General features: G+C 41.4%; 2 protein-coding genes across 3 annotated transcripts; one reads left to right on the plus strand and one right to left on the minus strand.

Annotated features, from left to right (window-relative positions):
• Positions 1 to 1,029: 1,029 nt before the first annotated feature.
• slc30a4 (solute carrier family 30 member 4) lies at positions 1,030 to 13,591 on the minus strand. Of its 2 annotated transcripts, none has more exons than XM_084066190.1 (8): positions 13,483 to 13,591; positions 12,323 to 12,809; positions 11,443 to 11,589; positions 10,940 to 11,093; positions 8,470 to 8,689; positions 7,176 to 7,281; positions 6,463 to 6,597; positions 1,030 to 3,081 (listed from the first exon to the last, which is right to left on the minus strand). In XM_084066190.1, exons 2-8 carry the CDS (start codon positions 12,717 to 12,719, stop codon positions 2,927 to 2,929), a joined length of 1,314 nt encoding a protein of 437 aa, XP_083922316.1. In that variant the 5' UTR covers positions 12,720 to 12,809; positions 13,483 to 13,591; the 3' UTR covers positions 1,030 to 2,926. The 2 variants fall into 2 exon arrangements, with proteins under 2 accessions (XP_083922316.1, XP_083922315.1); XM_084066189.1 differs by having other exon boundaries at positions 12,323 to 12,719; positions 13,483 to 13,588.
• A 351-nt stretch (positions 13,592 to 13,942) lies between these two features.
• bloc1s6 (biogenesis of lysosomal organelles complex-1, subunit 6, pallidin) lies at positions 13,943 to 19,276 on the plus strand. Its single transcript, XM_084060855.1, has 6 exons — positions 13,943 to 13,988; positions 14,378 to 14,477; positions 15,054 to 15,216; positions 17,719 to 17,806; positions 17,950 to 18,036; positions 18,265 to 19,276. The coding sequence occupies exons 2-6, from the start codon at positions 14,408 to 14,410 to the stop codon at positions 18,382 to 18,384; spliced, it is 528 nt and encodes a 175-aa protein (XP_083916981.1). The 5' UTR covers positions 13,943 to 13,988; positions 14,378 to 14,407; the 3' UTR covers positions 18,385 to 19,276.
• Positions 19,277 to 20,462: the final 1,186 nt, after the last annotated feature.

The raw sequence follows: 20,462 nt of genomic DNA on the forward strand, positions 1-20,462 counted from the left end.
CAGCAATAAGTGCTGCCCCTGACCACCACTATAGCCAAGAAAAGACAGACATGGATCACCTGTAATCATGCCATGGACCATCGGGGTCATCCCTATGTTCCCCGGGTTCTATGTTCCCCCACTAAGGTTAGGGTTAGGGTTAGGTTTAGGTTAGGTCCTATGTTCCCCGCTCTCCCTAGGAAAGCGGGGAACATAGGACCCGGGGAACATAGGTACGGTCCCCCATGGACCACTACTTGAGAAGCAGTGGACTAATCGACCTGGTGACCTAAGATGACAAGTCAATGAAGTCAGTTACTGGTAAGTCTGAGGTCAAGAAATTCCACAGAAAAGGAAGTTAGAATATCACAAGAAGGGAAAGCGTCATCAATATAGGAAATGTGGCAATTTAATGGCATGTGTTTGCTCAGTCATAAATGTTACAAATCAGTAAAGTATAAGTTAAGGTTGGATAAAGTAAGAGGAATAGATCAGTGGTTGGTTCTCAACCTTTTTTGAGCTCTGGACCACTAACATATTTCAAGCAATCTTCAAGGGCCATCCCAACCCACCTTTAAGTGATCTTAGCCCACGTATCCCCACCCAACACAACAGTGGTCCCCTGGTTGATTCTTAGTCAGGGTGGTGGTCCCTGGTTCACAATCAGTTGAAAACCCCTGCTATTAACCCTTGGCTATCTTCATGCAAACTGAGGAGATGGTTGGCACTCGCTAGGTACAGTACCTTTAACCTCACACAATGGTTGCCTGGAAACCAGGGCACTCCCTGTGTTTGTCTAATGTTATCATTATCAACTGGAAACCTTTTTATATCTGGGAGCAGTGAGCACTACCTGCAGTCTTTGCCAAATCCACAGAGCTGCCCTATATTGAATATATTTGAGGAAGGAGGATTTCCTGACAGCTTTTGGCAAACAATACCTCCTAGTGCTGACAATGTATAACACAGCTAGTTATGGACATTGAGCATTCAGATTCAAGTCTGCCTAGTAAACCATAACATTTTCTTGAGCTCAAATTATTTATTACCAACATTTCATGTTGTCTTTATTATCATATTAGTATTAATTGATATTTCATCAGAGAAAGTTATAATCATGCAAGTTGTACTGTAAAAGAAAGCATGACTGAGGCATTCTCACAAATGATAAAACACATTTAGCAAGATGATCACACACTTAAAACAGTAACCAATGCAATGGTGGGGGAAAGTTTCTTCCTGTACAGATTTCCAGGAGAAGTTTCATGCTGGAATGTGCAAATAAGTGAATCAATGTTGTGAAGGAGAGGAACACTGATGTGCTAATCAAGTCATCCAGAAATATGAGATAGGATCGCTAACATGACAAACATTAAAATTAACATAATGTTCCTCATGAAAATACTGCAATGCAAAATACTGTAAATGCCCACTTCTGTATAGTTTACTGTATTGAGATCTACTGCCAGTCCATTACATGAGCATGTTACGTTATGAAATCTTAACATGTTGCCTTGTTATAGCATATGTGGAACTATGTTGTAAAGAGATCACTCTAACCACCGTAGTATTTTTAGAATGATAGAAAAGTCAGTCATAATTTGATTGTCAGTTGGCCGTTCTCCAAAGTAATAAATTAGCACACAAAAAATAACGTAATATGTTCCTGCCTACCACTGCAGAGACTAGGGGTTTGAATCCTCTGCAGTTCTTCCGGTTTGGCAGGGCGTCCATATGAACGCAATTGTCTGTTTTCGTGTTAGGGAAGGCAGGCGTAGAGGGTTTTCTCTGCCACTGCAGTAGCAACTCCTACAGGTTGGTCAGGGCACCTGTTCGGTGGGCTGTGGTACTAGGGGAATAGTACCTCAGCATACGTTACATCCTCCCGGCAAAATTCATAACTGTCAAGTGAAAAGAAGCGTCCATGACATTACCTGCGTCGGAGGAGACTCTCGCTTGTGCTGACCAACTGTAAGAGTTACCAGTGACAAGGGACTAGAATACACAGAGAATCGGGAATTGGCACGACAGCTAAATTGGAATAAAAGAAAAAAAGGTAAAAGAAATAAAATAAAGAAAATGTACATTATATTAGTGTTGGTCAGTACAGACAAATTAGACAACTTTAAAGAGTACAGCAAAAGTCAGTAATATGAGAGCCTTTTTTTTTAAATGGGAATATGATTAGGTGCATATGTTTGGATATCAAACTACTTGCCGCAGCACCCAAAATGACCCATCAACTGAGGCAGTTGACCATCTGGGGCTGAATCCAAATAGTAAATTCCACCGTGATAACTTAACCTCAAGACTGAGTGTAAACCAAATGCATTTGTACACACCAAGTTAAATTAACACTGGGTATTGTACTGCACACATGTAATGGGTTACTTTGGTGCTGCCCAGGGAAATGTAAAGACCGGATTCCACCTCGGGAGTTCGAGCTCTTTAAATAACGTGAGTGGAGGTACTTTTTCAATTTCAGTCAACCTCAGTGAAATAAAAAACAAACATAAAAGTAGACAGGCCCGCACATAGACACAGTGACAAACTGTACAAATACACCTGACAACATATCATCAATTTCCATCAATTAAATTGAGTACAACAACTGACATATTAACAACTGACTTAGGCTTCCATGGTGATTTAAGAGCATCAGGACACTTAAAAGTCAACCTTTCTTTGAAACCCTTGCAAGTATTAAGTAAAAAAAAAAAAAGAACCCTGGAGACGAAAATCATCCCAAATGTGCATCTGATAGTGATAATTTCCTCTGACGTTTGGCACAAGTGTTCCAACACTGTCCACTTGCATATACTGCTGGTCCTGCTATGGCACTGAGCTGAGACAATGGTGTTACCATACTGTCATTTTGCATTCTGTAGCTCTCGGCCAAGAGGCTCCACCAAGTGCATCCTGTCAGCTAGTGTAAAGTGTTGTGTCCTCAGGCACTGGGAAGCTGACAGTGAGCACAAGTGTGTACTGGCCTTTGTCTGTGTGTCTGGACCTGCACTGTGCACCGGTTGACACTGTAGGTGTGCAGCAGCAGGTGGCGAGCCTTGGCCTGGACGTCTTCCCATGCACTGGCACTAGAGGGCGCTGCAAACACAGGAGTAGACATGGTTGAAAACAAATGGAGAAAAAGGTGAACATGAGATGAGCTCAGTTTAGAAGCCAGAAAACTGTTTCTTTCCGTTTAAAAAAAAAAACACCATCAGCACTTGTGCTAAAGTTCCCAAAAAAAATGTGTTTTTGAGCATGAAAATGAAGCAGTGGATGATATCACATGTCCAAGAGAGATGAGGCACGTGACAAATATAGTAAGACGAGACGAGTATGTAATTGAATCACAAAGGACATTTTTACAGGACATTTTTCTGCTGCTGTTAACAGCTTAATCAGAATATTCACATTGTAAGAGCTGTGATTGAGCACAAATAAATATTTAGGCAAGCTTCCAGGCTATGGCTGTGTTGTTGAACACACACACACACACACACACACACACACACACACACACACACACACACACACACACACACACACACACACACACACACACACACACACACACACACACACACACACACACACACACACACACACAGCTTAACTCGGAAGATTACATGACTCACCCGCCCAAGTGATGGCAATAATACTAATGACATTAATCATAACAAAAGGTAGAAATCATATAAAACAAAAAATCCTAAGAGATGCTGATGTGCTGACATGTTACATGTGTAACTTCAAAAGGAGTCTTGGGCTACCATTTGTAGTAGTAGTAGTAGTAGTAGAAGATATTAGTTAGATGCCGTTTCTCCCTCTTTCTAGTGATAACATTGCCTGTAGTTTGTTGAAATAGTAATGTCATGCACATTTTTTCAGTGCATAGGCTACTGCAGGCCTCGTTGACTAGATTTTGAAGGGATTTTGAAGCTCTGGCTCCTAAAATTATCGATTATTTTATGTGGGAAAATCTGTAATATTCCATTCAAGTCAATGGCTGAGCAGTTGCACATTACCAGACCTAGAGCTGCAGAGTAGTGTGGGCAGGAAATATCGAAGGGTATAAATGTGATTTTCTCTTTTAGCTGTTCTTACACTCGGTGTAATAAGCTGAGTCCAATAAAATCCCATAGCAACATTCATGTTTTGGGTGGATTCTGCTCAAGATCAAATAATAATTTGCTAGTTTATTGGCCATTATATTTACATGAAATAAAATGTCTTTGGTTCAATAGACATTAATATATTACATTTGTTATGACTGAGCTCACTCCACTAATATTTTTTTAAGCCAACCAAAGTTCTATACAAACACAGCAGTAGAAAACAACAAAGCTAGCAGCCTGTCATGCATGCGCAGCTCAGCTTTTTCCCCCCTCATTTAGCACTGCAGTAATATGATCCTTGGTCAACCTAGTCATGCACTTCATGCTGTTCTCTCGAATCTCTCATGATCAGCAAATTATATTATACTAGATGATAAACAGACCCGGGATACAAGGTAATGGAATCAGAACCGACCCAGACCCGAATGAACATAATAAAACATGGGCCTGAACCCGTACAGATCTCTGGCATTGTCGGGTATTTTCAGTTCGGATAGACACGTAAACACCTCTATGCTACAGTATGGAACAGCAGAGCAGACTGATCATGATCCATACACTGATTATTATTAAAGTCCCACTACTTTCAAGGCGTTGCTCTGAACCAATGCTATAGCATAAATACATTTACAGCACAAGCCAATTCCCCCCGGTCCCTTCTTATGTTTGATATGCCACTACTAGGCCGCCATACAATTGTTCTTCCTCTGCTACCTCCTGAACTAATGTTTCACACCATCTTCAAAGTTACATTTTAACTACATTAAAATGAACTTGCATAGGGTGATGTATAGGTCATTATATTATATGGCAGATCTACAAGCTTACAAATGGCATGTTGCGACAAGTTGTGAACTAGTAGATCTACTATTTTCACTAATATTGATATTGATAACATTTGATAACATTTCAGGAAAATCTTAGAATTTTGGGGGAACTGTCTAAATTGCAATACAGCAGTGCATTAATATTAAAGCAGCACTATGTAACTTTCCTCTTCTACCCCGGATTTGAACCCGGTTTCCTGGCATGTGCTGACATTTTGACCATTGAACTAATAGAGCCGACCTTGCTCTGGGGGTAAATTGAATCTTGATCAGGTCAAAAGTGAGACATGTCCTTTCACACTATCTAAATGTCTCAATAGAAGAGCAGGGAGACAAAATGCAACCACCCCAATTGTACCAGTAAGACTCCCTAATCGGGAGATAAGCGACCGTAGGTCACATGTATACAGAAGAGGGCTGTAACGGCGATTGGTTCCTAGTTGTGTGGGCAATGTATAGTTTTGTTTGGTGGTCTAAGAAATGTGGTGGCAGGCATGTTGATGACATGAGTGTACACATACTGTGTAGTGTGTAGCAATTTGCGTGTTTTTAGGGGCAAAACTGTAGGAGTAGTGGGCAAAAATGTGTTGTGAAAAGCGGCCTGAAGGTGGCGCTAGAAGAGGGCCATGTGAGAAATTAGGGGTGGGGTGTCCGCGTTGCCTTGGCGGACGAATAGGTACCGGCCGCGGCTCTCCCGGACGCTCCTAGCCCGAGTTACGGCATTTTATGTGAGCTGCAGTGGCAGGGGGTCCTCCACTGGGGGCGCCACCACTTTTGCATCCGTTCTGGAGCGCCAGGAGTGGGTGGTCCCCGGGAATGCCCCGTGAGCAGCCCCGTTGGGGTGGTCATTTGGTAATTTGTCCACATGTGCTCATTTTTTACACTTGGGGGTCCCCGAGGCAGCTGGGGGTCCCTGGAGCTCCGGGGGTCCTTGGAGGGTGTAGTTTGGCAGGTAAGGAGTGTGTGTGCAAAATCTGGCATGGATCGGGGCAACGGGTGCGGAGATATGAGCAGGGCAAAAGTGTGACGGGCCGTGTGTGACGGAGGGACGGGTGTGACGGGACGTGTGTGACGGAGGGACGGGGTGACGGACGGACACCTGGAGCAGGTTTCTATAGTAAATGCGACCTACGGTCGCAATAAGTTATATTGTATTAACATACTCTACCAAAGTTACATAGTGAGGTTTTAAAAAGAAAATGTACTGTGTAATTTGTACTGTGTCATTTGTATGTATGAATAGTAAAGTTTTTTTTAAAGTATGTACTTTTGAATCCTTAAGTATTTTTAAAAGCAAGTACTCCAGTACTTTAACTCAAGAACACATTTGAGAGCAACTTTCACATGTAGTTGATTAATATTTGACCTGGAGTATATTTTGACTTGAAGTACTAGGTTTGAGTACTTTGTCCACCACTGCACAGTATGGCCTCCATAGTGCCATTGGAGTGAGTTTACGAATGCACCCATGATGCAAGTCCCTATTTCTCTCAATTGCTTTCTCGTTTGGGATGAGCGAGAGTTATGTGGCCACTCACAGAGCTGGAGGTGTACAAGGGCAGCAGTCTTATCGCCGGTCAACGCCCACACATTCAGCTCATCCACTGATTGCACATCCTCCATCTTCAGCAGGTCCTCTTCAATTCGCTGAACATTCAAGTGCCTGGGAACCCCTAACATGAAAAAAACAAAAACAAAACAGCCGTCAGGTTCTGCTAAATTACACAGTGCCATAATGCACTCACATACAATGATGCCAGGGTTGGTGTCCCCTGGCTACAAAGTTTCAATAGTTTGTTGATGGTGAAAAAAAAAGAAACACTAGAAAGATTGCACTCAGTAGAGTGGATATTCCTGCCAACTGTTAAGATCTACCATTTCCACCTTAGATACGAGTACTTTCGCCTGTGTCCTTGATCGGGACCACAACGGAAATAACTTTTTTTGTGATATCCTTTTAGCCTAAATGTTTAACTGTACCTCCGTGCTGTTTATATTTCTTGACTAATAAAGTATTCAATCACCAATCAATTGTGACCTTGACAATCCGCCCATCCGTTCTTCAGTTATTTTGAGCAAACAGAATTTATACATTATGAAGTAATTTGATGTGACATCACAGACTGCAAAATCACTTGATTTATGTAATTTTGCACGAGGAATCCAACAGATGAAATCTTATGGGGCGGAAACATACATAGTAAAACCTTCAGTGTCAACTTGGTTATATTTGTACATTCTTGACTCTTACCCTCCAGCAGGATGACTCCTGTGTCTCTTATGATGCGGACCGTGGTGAATAGTACCAGAATTGAGAAGATGTAGGTACAGATGGGGTCTGCCAGCTTATACTCCGGCTGTTAAGATTAAAAGGCAACATGGGTCCATTTGACATCAATCACCTCATCACTTATAGAGAGACTCACAACTTGATAGGGATGTAATGATGCATGCAAGACAGCTAATTATTGATACAATATGTGACGATTCAAAAAACTCTAGTTTTGAGTTCACCGCACGCACTCACTCACACGTTTTGGGGCAGCGACAAGACTGTTTCATTTGGAACAGACTTCTGGGAATCACAGTTATAACAGATCGCTGTAAGGACCATTTAACTATCACCAGTGTCGCCATGCATGACCTGCGCAAGCCTGAGAATAGCTGATCTAGAAGCTCACAATGCTTCACAACTCACATTGTGAGATTGTATTTTTGATATTTTCGATGTGTGTTAATGTATACATTAACGATAATCTGAACCACTCTTTAATTAAGATAAAAATAAAATACAGTATTTTCACATTTACATTTTTCAAATTAAAACAATCATAATCTGTGTGGAATCTCATTTTGTGAAAACATATACAGTAATTGTGAGAAACGCAGTATTGTGAATCGTATAATGGTGGATTGAGTGAATCGTTACATACTGTACCTACAACGTGATATATTATGTGTTAAGCAGAAATATAAAGCGACACACAAAACATATAGAAAGACTGAGAACAGCACATCACGATTCCAGTGTTTACTATTAGGGTAAGTGATATTTAAAATGTGTTAAAATAAGTGTTAAATAGCTAGCTCTATATTATGATAGTAATCGTTGCTATAGAGTGTATTGTTCAGTAACAGGAGTCTCCCTGACTACCCAGATTTTTTGATAACAGAAAAGGCATTTTCAGGTCGTTATACACATTTTATCCAATTAGGAGAGAGATGATAAAGGACAAAATTGGAACAGGAATACTATAAAATTGAAGATAAATGGGTACCCTCTTCTGATTGGCTGACATTTTGCCACCCACCTGAAAATGTATTTTCTGTTTATTAAAGAGCGGGAGAGACAGGAACACCCCTGTTACTGAACAAACACTATAGCAATGATTACTATCACAATATAGAGCTTTAACCTTTTAACAAAAGAACATTTTTGTTTTAACTAAAAACAATCACTTACCCTACCTTTAATCTTGGCAAATAGTACACAAGTTAACAACTACACCTAGTATTAAAGTCAAAGAATAATAACAGCAAGGCACCTTGAAGCGGACAACGTAGGCAGCTATGAGCACCCCAACACTCTGGACGAGGTCCCCCAGGGCGTGAATGAAGGCAGCCCTGACAGCCAGGCTGCCGTGAGGCCGCTGCTGCTGGCCTGTCCCAGGGGGCTGGGAAGCTGTAGGACCATGGGAGTGACCATGGCCATGGCCATGGCCATGGGAATGGAGGTGACCATTCTGGTTCAGCAGGAAACCCATGCTGATGACACAGAAGGACAGAGAATGAGCATGTGACCCCTTATCACCAGTAAGACTCCCTAATCGGGAGATAAGCGACCGTAGGTCACATGTATACAGAAGAGGGCTGTAACGGCGATTGGTTCCTAGTTGTGTGGGCAATGTATAGTTTTGTTTGGTGGTCTAAGAAATGTGGTGGCAGGCATGTTGATGACATGAGTGTACACATACTGTGTAGTGTGTAGCAATTTGCGTGTTTTTAGGGGCAAAACTGTAGGAGTAGTGGGCAAAAATGTGTTGTGAAAAGCGGCCTGAAGGTGGCGCTAGAAGAGGGCCATGTGAGAAATTAGGGGTGGGGTGTCCGCGTTGCCTTGGCGGACGAATAGGTACCGGCCGCGGCTCTCCCGGACGCTCCTAGCCCGAGTTACGGCATTTTATGTGAGCTGCAGTGGCAGGGGGTCCTCCACTGGGGGCGCCACCACTTTTGCATCCGTTCTGGAGCGCCAGGAGTGGGTGGTCCCCGGGAATGCCCCGTGAGCAGCCCCGTTGGGGTGGTCATTTGGTAATTTGTCCACATGTGCTCATTTTTTACACTTGGGGGTCCCCGAGGCAGCTGGGGGTCCCTGGAGCTCCGGGGGTCCTTGGAGGGTGTAGTTTGGCAGGTAAGGAGTGTGTGTGCAAAATCTGGCATGGATCGGGGCAACGGGTGCGGAGATATGAGCAGGGCAAAAGTGTGACGGGCCGTGTGTGACGGAGGGACGGGTGTGACGGGACGTGTGTGACGGAGGGACGGGGTGACGGACGGACACCTGGAGCAGGTTTCTATAGTAAATGCGACCTACGGTCGCAAATATGCATTTGGTCCAAACCAAAGACATCCTGGCTAACAAAGAGGGTGAATGTAGCAGAAAAGCACTTCTAGAAGCATAATGTTTCCCTTGTCCAAGGGTTTACTACACCTCCCGAAAGCCGAGAAAGGAAGCTTTCATATGCTCGACATTTCCATTCACAAAAATATATTTTAAAATATCTTAAAAGATTATTTTTGAATTTCCATTTCTGATAAGCAGCAAGCTATATGGCTTAGATTATTTTTATTTATATTAGGACAAATTTGCGCAACTGAAAAGACAAAACATTTTATCCCCGGATAATTTTCATAGCTTCTGTGCTCCAGACTGTATGACGGAAGCATTTGAAAACTGTGGCAGCATTTGAAAACAGTCTGGCTCGCGAGACTAGGGAGACCCCTGTGACTGAACAAACACTCTGTGCCAATGATTACTCTCAGAATATGTTGTTGTTGTTGCAGGTTATTTATCTAGTGTAATACATTTTGAATACATACTGTGAAAAAGAACATTTCAATCACTACACTTATATAGTCAGTTAGAGTACTTGAAATGTAAACAATATGTGGCCAACAATAAACATGCCTTCCAAGAATGAAAAGCACATGTGCAGACAGTGGAATCAGGTGACTTTTAGGGTACAGAGTTCACTTCATTTGTGGATATTGGAATCTTAGAGAGAAAAACAATCACTTCATGTGATGTGACCAGCCTATGACATCAGTCATCTATGACGTTTGACTCCAAATTTGGGCAAGGTTTCAGTTCAATCACAACTACATTGACTTCCATTATAAAATGTTAAGTTATTTCAAAAAGTACAAAACATGTGGAAAACGATGGAGTAGAAGTACTCCTGTGGCCTACTGGCAGCGTGCTCTACAAAGTTTGGCACTGTCGGTTGCGAGATTAGCTCCAGACTGATGGATAGACACACACACACACACACACACACACACACACACACACACACACACACACACACACACACACACACACACACACACACACACACACACACACACACACACACACACACACACACACACACACACACACACACACACACACACACACCTAGCCTCTAAGCCACGCCATAAAAAACAGTTGATATTTGCCTACCTGTTCTCCCAAAAAATATATTTATAGCCTTGAAAAATCCATATGACCACCTAATACTGTACAGTATGTCACTGTATCACTGAGGTCAAATACTACCCAGTGGGGCCCATGTCTATTACCCAGCGTGCTGTGAAGATTATTTGGACTAAATTGTTACATTTCCACAGACAGCAGATGCAGACATGGATTAATCTTAGAATACAGCGTTAAGTTAGCAAAACCGGCCCATGATTTTGTACAGACTGATATTTCATGCAATCTAGTAAAAAAAGAAGTGTGTGCATGTCTCACTGACTCACATAAGGTTGACCGCCACGCCTACAGCTGCCGTGATGAGCATGACATCACCGTCTATGTTGAAGTCCTGGTGTACGGTCCTCTGCACCGCCTCGTTCAGCAGCACCCCCGTCAAAATGTAGATCAGCAGCACACTAATGGCTGCCGAAAGCACCTCTGTGACAGGGAGCCACAGTCAGAAATCAGAATCCATTTGAACTCATTCACAAGTGCATTTGACATACTAGTGAACCAAGGCTGGCGCCACACACAAAAACAAACACACTGAAACAGGCAGGTCTGTAATAGCCGGGAGAAACAGTGTGTGTGGCCATTTAGCTGACCATCAAAACAGCCAACCTAAGGTGATGATGTCAAAGACATATGATCCTCTTTAGTGACACTGTTGACAACACACATTATAATTTGAATATGATTCATGGATTTGCTCATAGGCAGGCGAGAGACAGACAGACAGACAGACAAGGGGGGGGTGACAGGAATGGGTCATAAATCAGAGACCTACCCAGACGGTGGAGCCCAAAGGTGTATCTCTTGGTGGGGGGTCTGGCAGACAGCCAGAGGGCCAGCAGAGAAACCACAATGCCTATCAGGTCTGTGAGCATGTGCAGTGCATCTGTCATGATCGCTAAGCTGTTTGCCACATAGCCACCTAAACATAAGAAAACAGGTAGATCATTCCAATATGCACATACAGTAACACATTATTTCATATTTAAATATTATCTACACATGTCTAAACAACTTTAACATTTGTGATGGCGGGTATAAGATTATACAGGCACAAGTGTAGACTGTTATTTAAGAAGAGGAATTTGGGTTTTACAGCTTATATAGAAGCTTTTCAATTATAGGGACATAATTATGGGACTATAGTACCAGTATTATATGCAAATCTGTGTGACGCAAAACCTCCTCGCTTGACACAAACTGAGCTAAGCAAACCACGATCAAGATGATTAACTCAGACCGGTGTGGTTTACTTGACACCATGTCTGTGCTGTCTCTCTGTGACTTGAATGATTGTTGTTGGTCATTGCGTAAACAGCATGCTAATGATAGTGGTACCCATCAATTATCGCGATAGATAAACTTTTTGTTACCACCGCGCTCCGACTCCTCTGGTGCGAAATCCTCTTAGACCAATAACATTTATAAAAGTAATGGGCCGCACTCAGTATGACAAGAGTGAGTTAACTTTGTATTTCTTCTACATGTCTTTATAATGAAGGACAAACGTTTCGGCTATGGCTGGATAGCCGAAACGTTTTTGTCCTTCATAATGTAGAAGTAGAAGAAATAAAAAGTGAACTCACTCTTGTCATACTGAGTGCGACCCATTACTTTTATGAATGTTACCCATCAATTATCAGCCATCTTCATACCTATGAGTTCCCCGATCATGAAGAGGAAATACAGCACAGCTGCGAAGCCAAGCTTCTTCATGACTTTCCTCTGCTTGATCGTCTCCCTCTTCTTGGTGCAGCTGTCACAAGGGCCCATATTCAAGCCCGGGCTGCCCAGGCTAGAGGAAGAGTCCAGAAGTGAGTCGTCGTCGGACGCGACCACTGTGTTCACCGCCACCCCATTAGAAGGGGCTCCGGCGGAGTAGTCCGACATCTCTCCCGAGACAACCACCTTCAGTTTGTTGAATTTGGGCGTCTCATCCTCAACGAGCTCGTCCGACGAGAAGTCAAAGGGCGCCGTGTCACTCAGGTCCCAGTCCTCCCGGTCCCTTTTGAACACGGACCGGACTTTGCTCATGAAGTTCGCACCTGACATCTTGAAAGTTGAAACTGCGAGAGTTCAGTGGGGTGTGGGTTCAGTGGTAGTTGATCATTACATTGTTAACGCACCGCTCAAATGTTGCACCTGGAGGACAATGACAATGCTTATCATCAGACAACCTGAAGTGATATTAACAGATCCATATGGAAGTCCATAGGTCCAAAAAATCAAAAATAAATACCACAATGAAATAAATAAAATCGACAATGAAATAAATAAAAAACAAAGAAATAAACAGAAAGCAATGAAATAAAAAATGCAATAAATAAATACATGTATTTATTTAATTGTATTTTGTATTTAAATCATTGCGTTTTTTATTTATTTCATTGTGGATTTTATTGAATTCATTGGAGTATTTTCTTTTAATCTTTGGACCTATGGACTTCCATAGATCCACGTCCAAAATCTCCTATTTCAATTGATTTTAGAGTTTTGTTTTTACCCAGTGTCATTTCCCAAACATTTGATTGACTTGCTAAAGTCCAGCTAGCTGAGAAATTATGCGCTGACATACAACTACTACTCCAATGTATTATTATTTTATTATAAAACATTATCCCAGAATAAAGACTGTATGGAGCAGAAGGCATGTTAACAAGTTATAGATGAAAGTTATTTAGCTAACAGGCTAATATGCTTATGCTCAGGCATATGCTAACTTGTCAGTTAACATTTAACATAGGCAAGTTTGCAGACAAGCGGAGGCACTTAAAGATTAGTTGAGTTAATAATAATAAAAAACACGAAAACTTACCAAATAAGTTATTTTCCTAATACATAAAGTTATTTCTCTAAACATGAACCGTTATAATTCCTAATGATAATAAACATCGGAGTGTCTGTCGACTTGTCGGATCAGGAAGTGAAGTTTGTTTTGTTTTTTTTCTCGCCTTGAACCACGGCTTGGAAGGAGATACCAAGGGCAAGCCTGTGACGACACACGTAAGAAGAAGTGTGTGTGTGTGTGTGTGTGTGTGTGTGTGTGTGTGTGCGCGTGTGTGTGTGCGCATGTGCGTGCGCGTGTGCGTGCGCGTGTGCGTGTGTGTGTGTGTGTGTGTGTGTGTGTGTGTGTGTGTGTGTGAGTGCATGCGCGCGCGCGTGTGTGGTCCGAGTCTGTAGTTTCACGCACACATGACGCACCTGACGAATCCTTGTAATATTTCTCTGTGGGTTTCACCCCTCATCCCAGTCACATGACTGACGCCACGAGTCACATGATGTTTAATTTTTTTCCCAGACGCAGCAATAACATTTAATAAGGTAAAAATCTACACTTTACCAACACATACATGTGTTCACAACACTATAGAGACAGATATATTATAACTCTATGATAGAAACCTCTGCCAGACAACTACAGTTAACCTAAATTTACCCTTACTTTTGGTAAAGCTTATCGAAACATTTGCTACTGTGATTTCTTTTGCTATCAGGAAGCTGGCTGGTATAACGCCATACATACACAATACCAATTACGACCTGATTAGACGCATTAGAATTATGTCGATATTTGAACCGAGTCGATTAAAATATGGACATAATTCTAATGCCATAACTCATTGTTTTGATAAGAAGAACTAATCGCCCGTTGCTGTTTTTGTTGATGGAGAGAGATAAGAAGTTGTCTGATCATTGGTTCCTCATTCCAGGTGATACCATCAGGCTAAATAGCTTCACCCATGGAGGTAGAAGCAGAAGGACGGGAAGATCAGGGTCCATCATCACAGAGTGAATCTCCACACAATACAGGTTTGCTTTGACAATAATAACCAGTGGAGCACGAAGTACTCACATGTTTTACTTAAGTAAAAGTGTCAATACTGCAATGTAGAAATACTCTATTACAAGTAAACGTCTGGCATTCAAAATTTACTTGAGTAAAAGTACAAAAGTATTGGCATGAAAATGTACTAAAAGTACCAAAAGTAGGAAGTCACTCATTATGCAATGTCCCATTTCACAAGTTTTCAAATGTATAACTCTTTTGAAAATAGCCAATCTACAAGCTCACAATGCGATTGTGAGCTTGTAGATCGGCTATTCTCAAATGGCCAAAATGTATATACTGTAGGGCTGAGGTGGTTAATGTATTTTTTGTCATAATAATCAAAATCTACAAAGTAACTAAAGTTTAAGAATTGTAGTGGAATAAAAGTATAATATTTTCCTCTGAGATGTAGTGGAGTAGAAGTAAAAGTACTGAACATTTTAAATACTCCTGTAAGGTAAAAAATACCTAAACATTGCACTTTAAGTACAGTACTTGAATAAGTGAGGTTTTGTGAAGCAGTAGCCTATATTTTGTTTGTCTTTTATCACTAACAGATCTCAGGCTGACACCCCCAGAGTCACTGTCTTCTGAGAACTCGGGGCCTCTAGAGGAAGTGATAGTAGTGGATAAGAACACAGTAATGAAGCTCACAGAGGGAGTACTCTCCCACTACCTACCCGACCTACAGAATTCAAAACAGGTCCTCCAAGAACTTACGTAAGTAATCCGAGGGATGCTAAGCACGACAATGCATTTGAAAGTGGCACTGTCCTCCAGCACAGGCATGTCAACATCTGCCATTGTATGGCATGAATCAACCTTTTTACTTACCAGCATCACGCGTCCATTTAAATGTATGTCATGTGCTACAAATGTCCCAGCTAAGAAGAACTCAATGATATCCATGATGTCTTATAATGATCCAACCAATGGCAGATCTTAGTCAGATGCAAAATACCAGATTTTGGAGATTCCTAGACCACCGATTACTGATGTTTTGACCAATTGTGGATGAATAAGCAAACAAACAAGTAAATATAAATTAAACACACAAATTGAACTTTGTTTAATTTAACCAATTGAGCCTTATTCAAAACTTAACACGTAAGCATAAAAATAGCCAATCTACAAGTTCACATTGCATTGTGTTGTGATCTTGTAGATCTGCTGTTTTATAAACATTTTGATAATGTTTGAAAAATGGGAACTTTTCAAAATACGGACACCAGGTTGAAAGTGGTTCAAAATGTGGACGCATCAGCTGCTGCTGCATACTTGCGTTACCCATGTCATCCAAAAAGTCAAATAATGGCTGATATATTGGCCTGGCTGGCCATGGAAGTTGAGCTGAATATGTCTGATACAAACTCGCAAATGATCACTTTAAAACAAAGTGTGATTACTAAAAGCCAGGCCATGATGATGACTAATGTGCTCCTATCATACTGTATAGGATATAACAAGGCATTGTTCAAGATATGGTACTCATTATGCCCTGGATTCAGATAATCCAAAGGTATTCCTAGTTGAAATTTTATTGTGAAAATAAATGATCTGTAAACCGGTTGATAGAGATAGAAGGCGCGCGGGTGGTGCAGTGATAAAGCACCTACCCACCACCTAGAGCTTGGAATCCATTGTGGTGCATCCAGCTTTGTCAAGTGTCAATACGAACACAATTGGCCCATGTTCGGGGAGGGAAGCCAGGCGGGGAGGGTGATATTTGTCACTGCACATACTCCTTCGGGCTGGGGCGGCACCTATGACCAGGGCGGGAGGAGTAGGACGGAGGCGCTGCTTCCTCCCGGTGGGGTCTCCTCATTGGCAGGTGAGCCAGTAGGGTACAACAGCAGTGACAACACAGAAATGTGTGGAGCGGGTAATTAATTGGCATAATGACTACATTGGGGGGTGGCAATACTCTAAATTATATAATAAAAAAGGTTGATAGAAATACATTTTGTGAAAGATGCATTAAAAAAACCTCTTGATGCCAAAATAATGTGTCTCCTTTTAGCTAGGATGCTAATAATTTGGTGACTTAAGCACAAAGCTCTAATATAAAAATGTAGCGCCTCTAATGAGACCTTTAATGTCAGACAGACAGACAGACAGACAGACAGTCTGTCCACCACTTTGTTCCAAAGCAACTAAAACTAAAATTACAGACTGGATTGCTTTAGAATTTACTGTGCACCTTCAACCCCACTGATTTAGGTGACCCCATGGCCTTTCCTCTAGCATCACCATTAGTTCATAGATTGCAATTGCACAAAAGATGAATGAAAATTTCTGAGCACACTTGCTGTGTGTGCATGGTGGATGAACCTTAATGAGAAACCCCATAACATTGCCTTTAGCACCACCCTCAGGCCAAAATGTCAATTTTTCACACAAGATATCTCATAATCAAATAGGTTATTTATTAGGATGAACCATTTGATTTGATTTAGCACAATCATAAAAACAGTACAAAATGTGTACACATTTAATAAAAGAAAAGAGTGCCAGAAGAAACCCAAAGGGCTTATACAAGGCCTTCTTTACCCATATGAACTAAGTAAGTGCGCCATGATTGCAGGACATGAATAGGACATGATCGCAAAAATAGGACATGATTGCAAAAATCAATAAGCCAACATAGTTGGCATGCATGATTATATATGATTACAAAAGACATGATTAAGTTGCAAATTCCAAATTTGCCAACATAGTTGACATGCATGATTAAACTTGATTACAAATTACATGATTACTAATGAGAATTAGCCAACATGGTTGATATACATAATTATAACAGATAACAAAGCCATACTGCAAAAAAAAAATGGATGATGAGTAAACATGGGGTAGACAAGAAACAAAGGAATCATTGAGTCTCTGTTGTAAGCAAATGTGTGACAATAATTCTGTGAATCTACAATATGTAGCCCCCCCCCCCACACACACACACACACACACACACACACACACACACACACACACACACACACACACACACACACACACACACACACACACACACACACACACACACATTTCTGCAGCTCGTTGTCTTGTTTTTGCTCTTTTTAAAGATTATTTTGGTAGTTTATTCAGAAAGGAGGGTGTGGTTAGTGCACTTACATTTTGATGAAGTATATTGTTGTGTTAAAAGTCAATAATCATCACTGTACTTGTTGAGTATTGAGTAAATTGAGTATTTTTTGTCTTAAACAGGCAAAACCAAGTGATAGTCCTTGACACTCTGGAACAGGAAGTAACCAAATTCAGAGAGTGTAATGCCCTGTTGGACCTCAATTCACTGGTATATTAAATCATTATTATATGTACTATAATTAGTATAAGTAATTATAATTATTACTAAATATTCATATTGAAATGTCAAAGTACAGCATATTCAAACGGCATGGATCAGGAATGATTAGTAATACAGTGTGATGATATTAGTTTACAGAGGCAAAGGTTTACCACAATAAGCTGGTGAACATACGCAAAGAGATGCTGATGCTCCACGAGAAGACAACAAAGTTAAAGGTATCACTTGACTTTTACCTTTCTTTTACATAATAATAATAACTTGTATTTGAATCAAATCAAATCAAATATAGATTATATAGATGATGGGGAAAAGATATTATACCATATTCACACGGCTGCTATTTTGCTCGTATGTCATACGGCTTTCTGAGTCCCCAAGTATGATGGAAGAGCGTGGGAATACAGTGGATGGTATTCTGAGTGGGACGATTGTTTATCTCATAGAAAAGGGCTCTGAAGCTGCAGCAACAGAAGCAGAAGGAGGCACTGGAGAAAGAGCAGCAACGTGAGAAGGAGCTGGAAAGAGAGCGGCAGCTCATCGCCAAACCTGCTAAAAGAACGTAGGATCACCAGCCAACACTACTCTCTATTAACTCTGTCATTGCCAAGAACACCACAAACCAAAGACATGAACTGAAGCATAACATCCTGGTTTATCCTGCTGTCCACGTTGGACGACATCGACATATACATTAAAATAGACGCATCTGAGAATGGCAGAATTTACTCGAGAGACTCAGTCGTCAGATAACGGCCAACAGAGTGGAATCAATGTATTGACTGTGTTTTTGTCAAAGGTGAAAGTCATTACGTCTTGGTGCTGGACCTTAGGGTCCTGGTCCTGGCTACATGCTCCATTAACACTGAATGTTTTTAGATCAGTGTATTGTTTTAGAGGCAGATACTTCTACATCTATAGTGTACAGTACGTTGTCTGGTGTCTGACATTATGTTAACCCATTTAGACCTGAGGCCGATTCTAAAAACGCCTTCTAAATCCTTCTAAAGTTTTCTGAGAAACTTCAAATATTTATTAAAAAATTACAAAATAATTATGTTGCTACAGTATATACTGTACATAGCAACAACAACCCCAAAAGGGGTTCCCGGATTGAAAGGTATAGTTGCGTATAGGGGTTCCCGGTCTAAATGGGTTAATTAATAGTGACGGTATAATGATAAATAACATCCACTGGATTTACCAAGGCCAGAGATTCATTGTTGGCATCATTATTGGTCAAAATCAACTATAATTTCCATAGAGTATGTGACGACTTCTTTTCTTTTTTCTTTTTTAAGCAGAATCTCTCCTAAATTTATAATGAAGACAACATGATGTGCCTGCCTTGGGCTTGGAGGTGTAACGCTCTATACTCCTGTCCCATACATATCGTTCCCCACAAAAGGATTTGCTTACGAAATCCAAGATTCTTGTTAATTAAAAAGCCTGACATTTTCCTGTTGCTTTACTTTTATCTTAGTCAAGTGTGCCATGCCATTTAGTCCACTAGATGTCAGCAAAGCCTTGTTTGAGGAGTGGCCTGTGTTCCTGCTCTGTACTATTTAAATCTGCTTTTTACTCTAGTGCAAGCCACTTCTGCTCACAAATACACGTTTAGGTTGATAAATCGTACACAGATGTCAAAAACAAATAGTTTGTCTTTATACAGATATTTGAGAGATCTGAAATTAAAACAGGAATGCCAGTGGCAGTTAGTTTACAGAAAAGGAGGTTACATTCCTCCCCTTAGCAGAGGGCTCTTATGTGTCTCTCCCACCTCCTACAGTTCACATAAAGCTCTAATTTTACTCTCACTACTACTGCAGGAAACATCCAAAACCACCATCGAGTACTCCACCCCACACCCACCTCTCTTTGAAACGGAAACAACACTGGCACCACAATGCGGCTGAGGAAAGGTCTAGACCCAAGGAGGTTCTTGAATCAAGCTAATAAGGCAAATTACTACTCAGCACATTATCAATGTAGTTTTTTTTTACATTCATTTATTTGATTATGAAGGCAGGGATCAAAGCAAGTAAGGCTGTTGCAACACATGTTTTGTCTCATATGACAGAAAACTGCGAGTGTGTTCGATGAAAATGCGTACCCTTGCTTCCACGTGGTATGGGGGGGGGCTGGGGGGTTAAGTGATGAGGGGGCCAGAGTTGCAGTGGTTTCCGAGGCTGGGCTGTGCTCCTCTCAGCCCCTTGCTTTGGTTTTGACTTGTCTCCTCTTTTAGAAAGTTGGCCGTCGGGGGAAAAAACAAACCCCACCTCGCCGTAGCCACAAGCGAGTCACAGACATGCAGCAGCAGATGGTGTTGTAGCGGCCAGCCTTCCTGTCTAAGTAAACAGTGATTCAGGCGGGTGAGGAGTGGGAGGCTGTGGCCCGCTTCGGGCCAAGCACCAAGCCTCTCCCAGACCTACCAAAACAGGATATGGTCCTACGGCCCACACTAGTAATTGTTGCATCATGTTATTATTCCCCTTAGGTTCTGCCATTCGGTTGACATGGTAGTATTCCATGCACATCGTTTACCATGTGAAGTGACTAGTGCTCTGGAAAACACATCCCCTTGTGGTGGGTTGAACCAAAGGGAGACTGTATGAGGTTACTTTTCCTTAACCAATGAACTCTT

This window comes from Gymnoscopelus microlampas (assembly GCF_963454915.1).
Source record: "Gymnoscopelus microlampas genome assembly, chromosome: 1".
NCBI lineage: Eukaryota > Metazoa > Chordata > Actinopteri > Myctophiformes > Myctophidae > Gymnoscopelus > Gymnoscopelus microlampas.

Coding starts and splice junctions, on each gene's coding strand:
- slc30a4 (XM_084066189.1), bottom strand. CDS start 13,527: ATGTTTAGAGAAATAACTTTATGTATTAGGAAAATAACTTATTTG. Junction 11,590..12,322: donor CATGATCGGGGAACTCATAG/GTATGAAGATGG, acceptor TCTTATGTTTAG/GTGGCTATGTGGCAAACAGC. Junction 6,598..7,175: donor AGGAGTCATCCTGCTGGAGG/GTAAGAGTCAAG, acceptor TTTTCATGTTAG/GGGTTCCCAGGCACTTGAAT.
- bloc1s6 (XM_084060855.1), top strand. CDS start 14,408: ATGGAGGTAGAAGCAGAAGGACGGGAAGATCAGGGTCCATCATCACAG. Junction 17,807..17,949: donor TGTTGGACCTCAATTCACTG/GTATATTAAATC, acceptor TGATGATATTAG/TTTACAGAGGCAAAGGTTTA. Junction 18,037..18,264: donor AGAAGACAACAAAGTTAAAG/GTATCACTTGAC, acceptor TTTATCTCATAG/AAAAGGGCTCTGAAGCTGCA.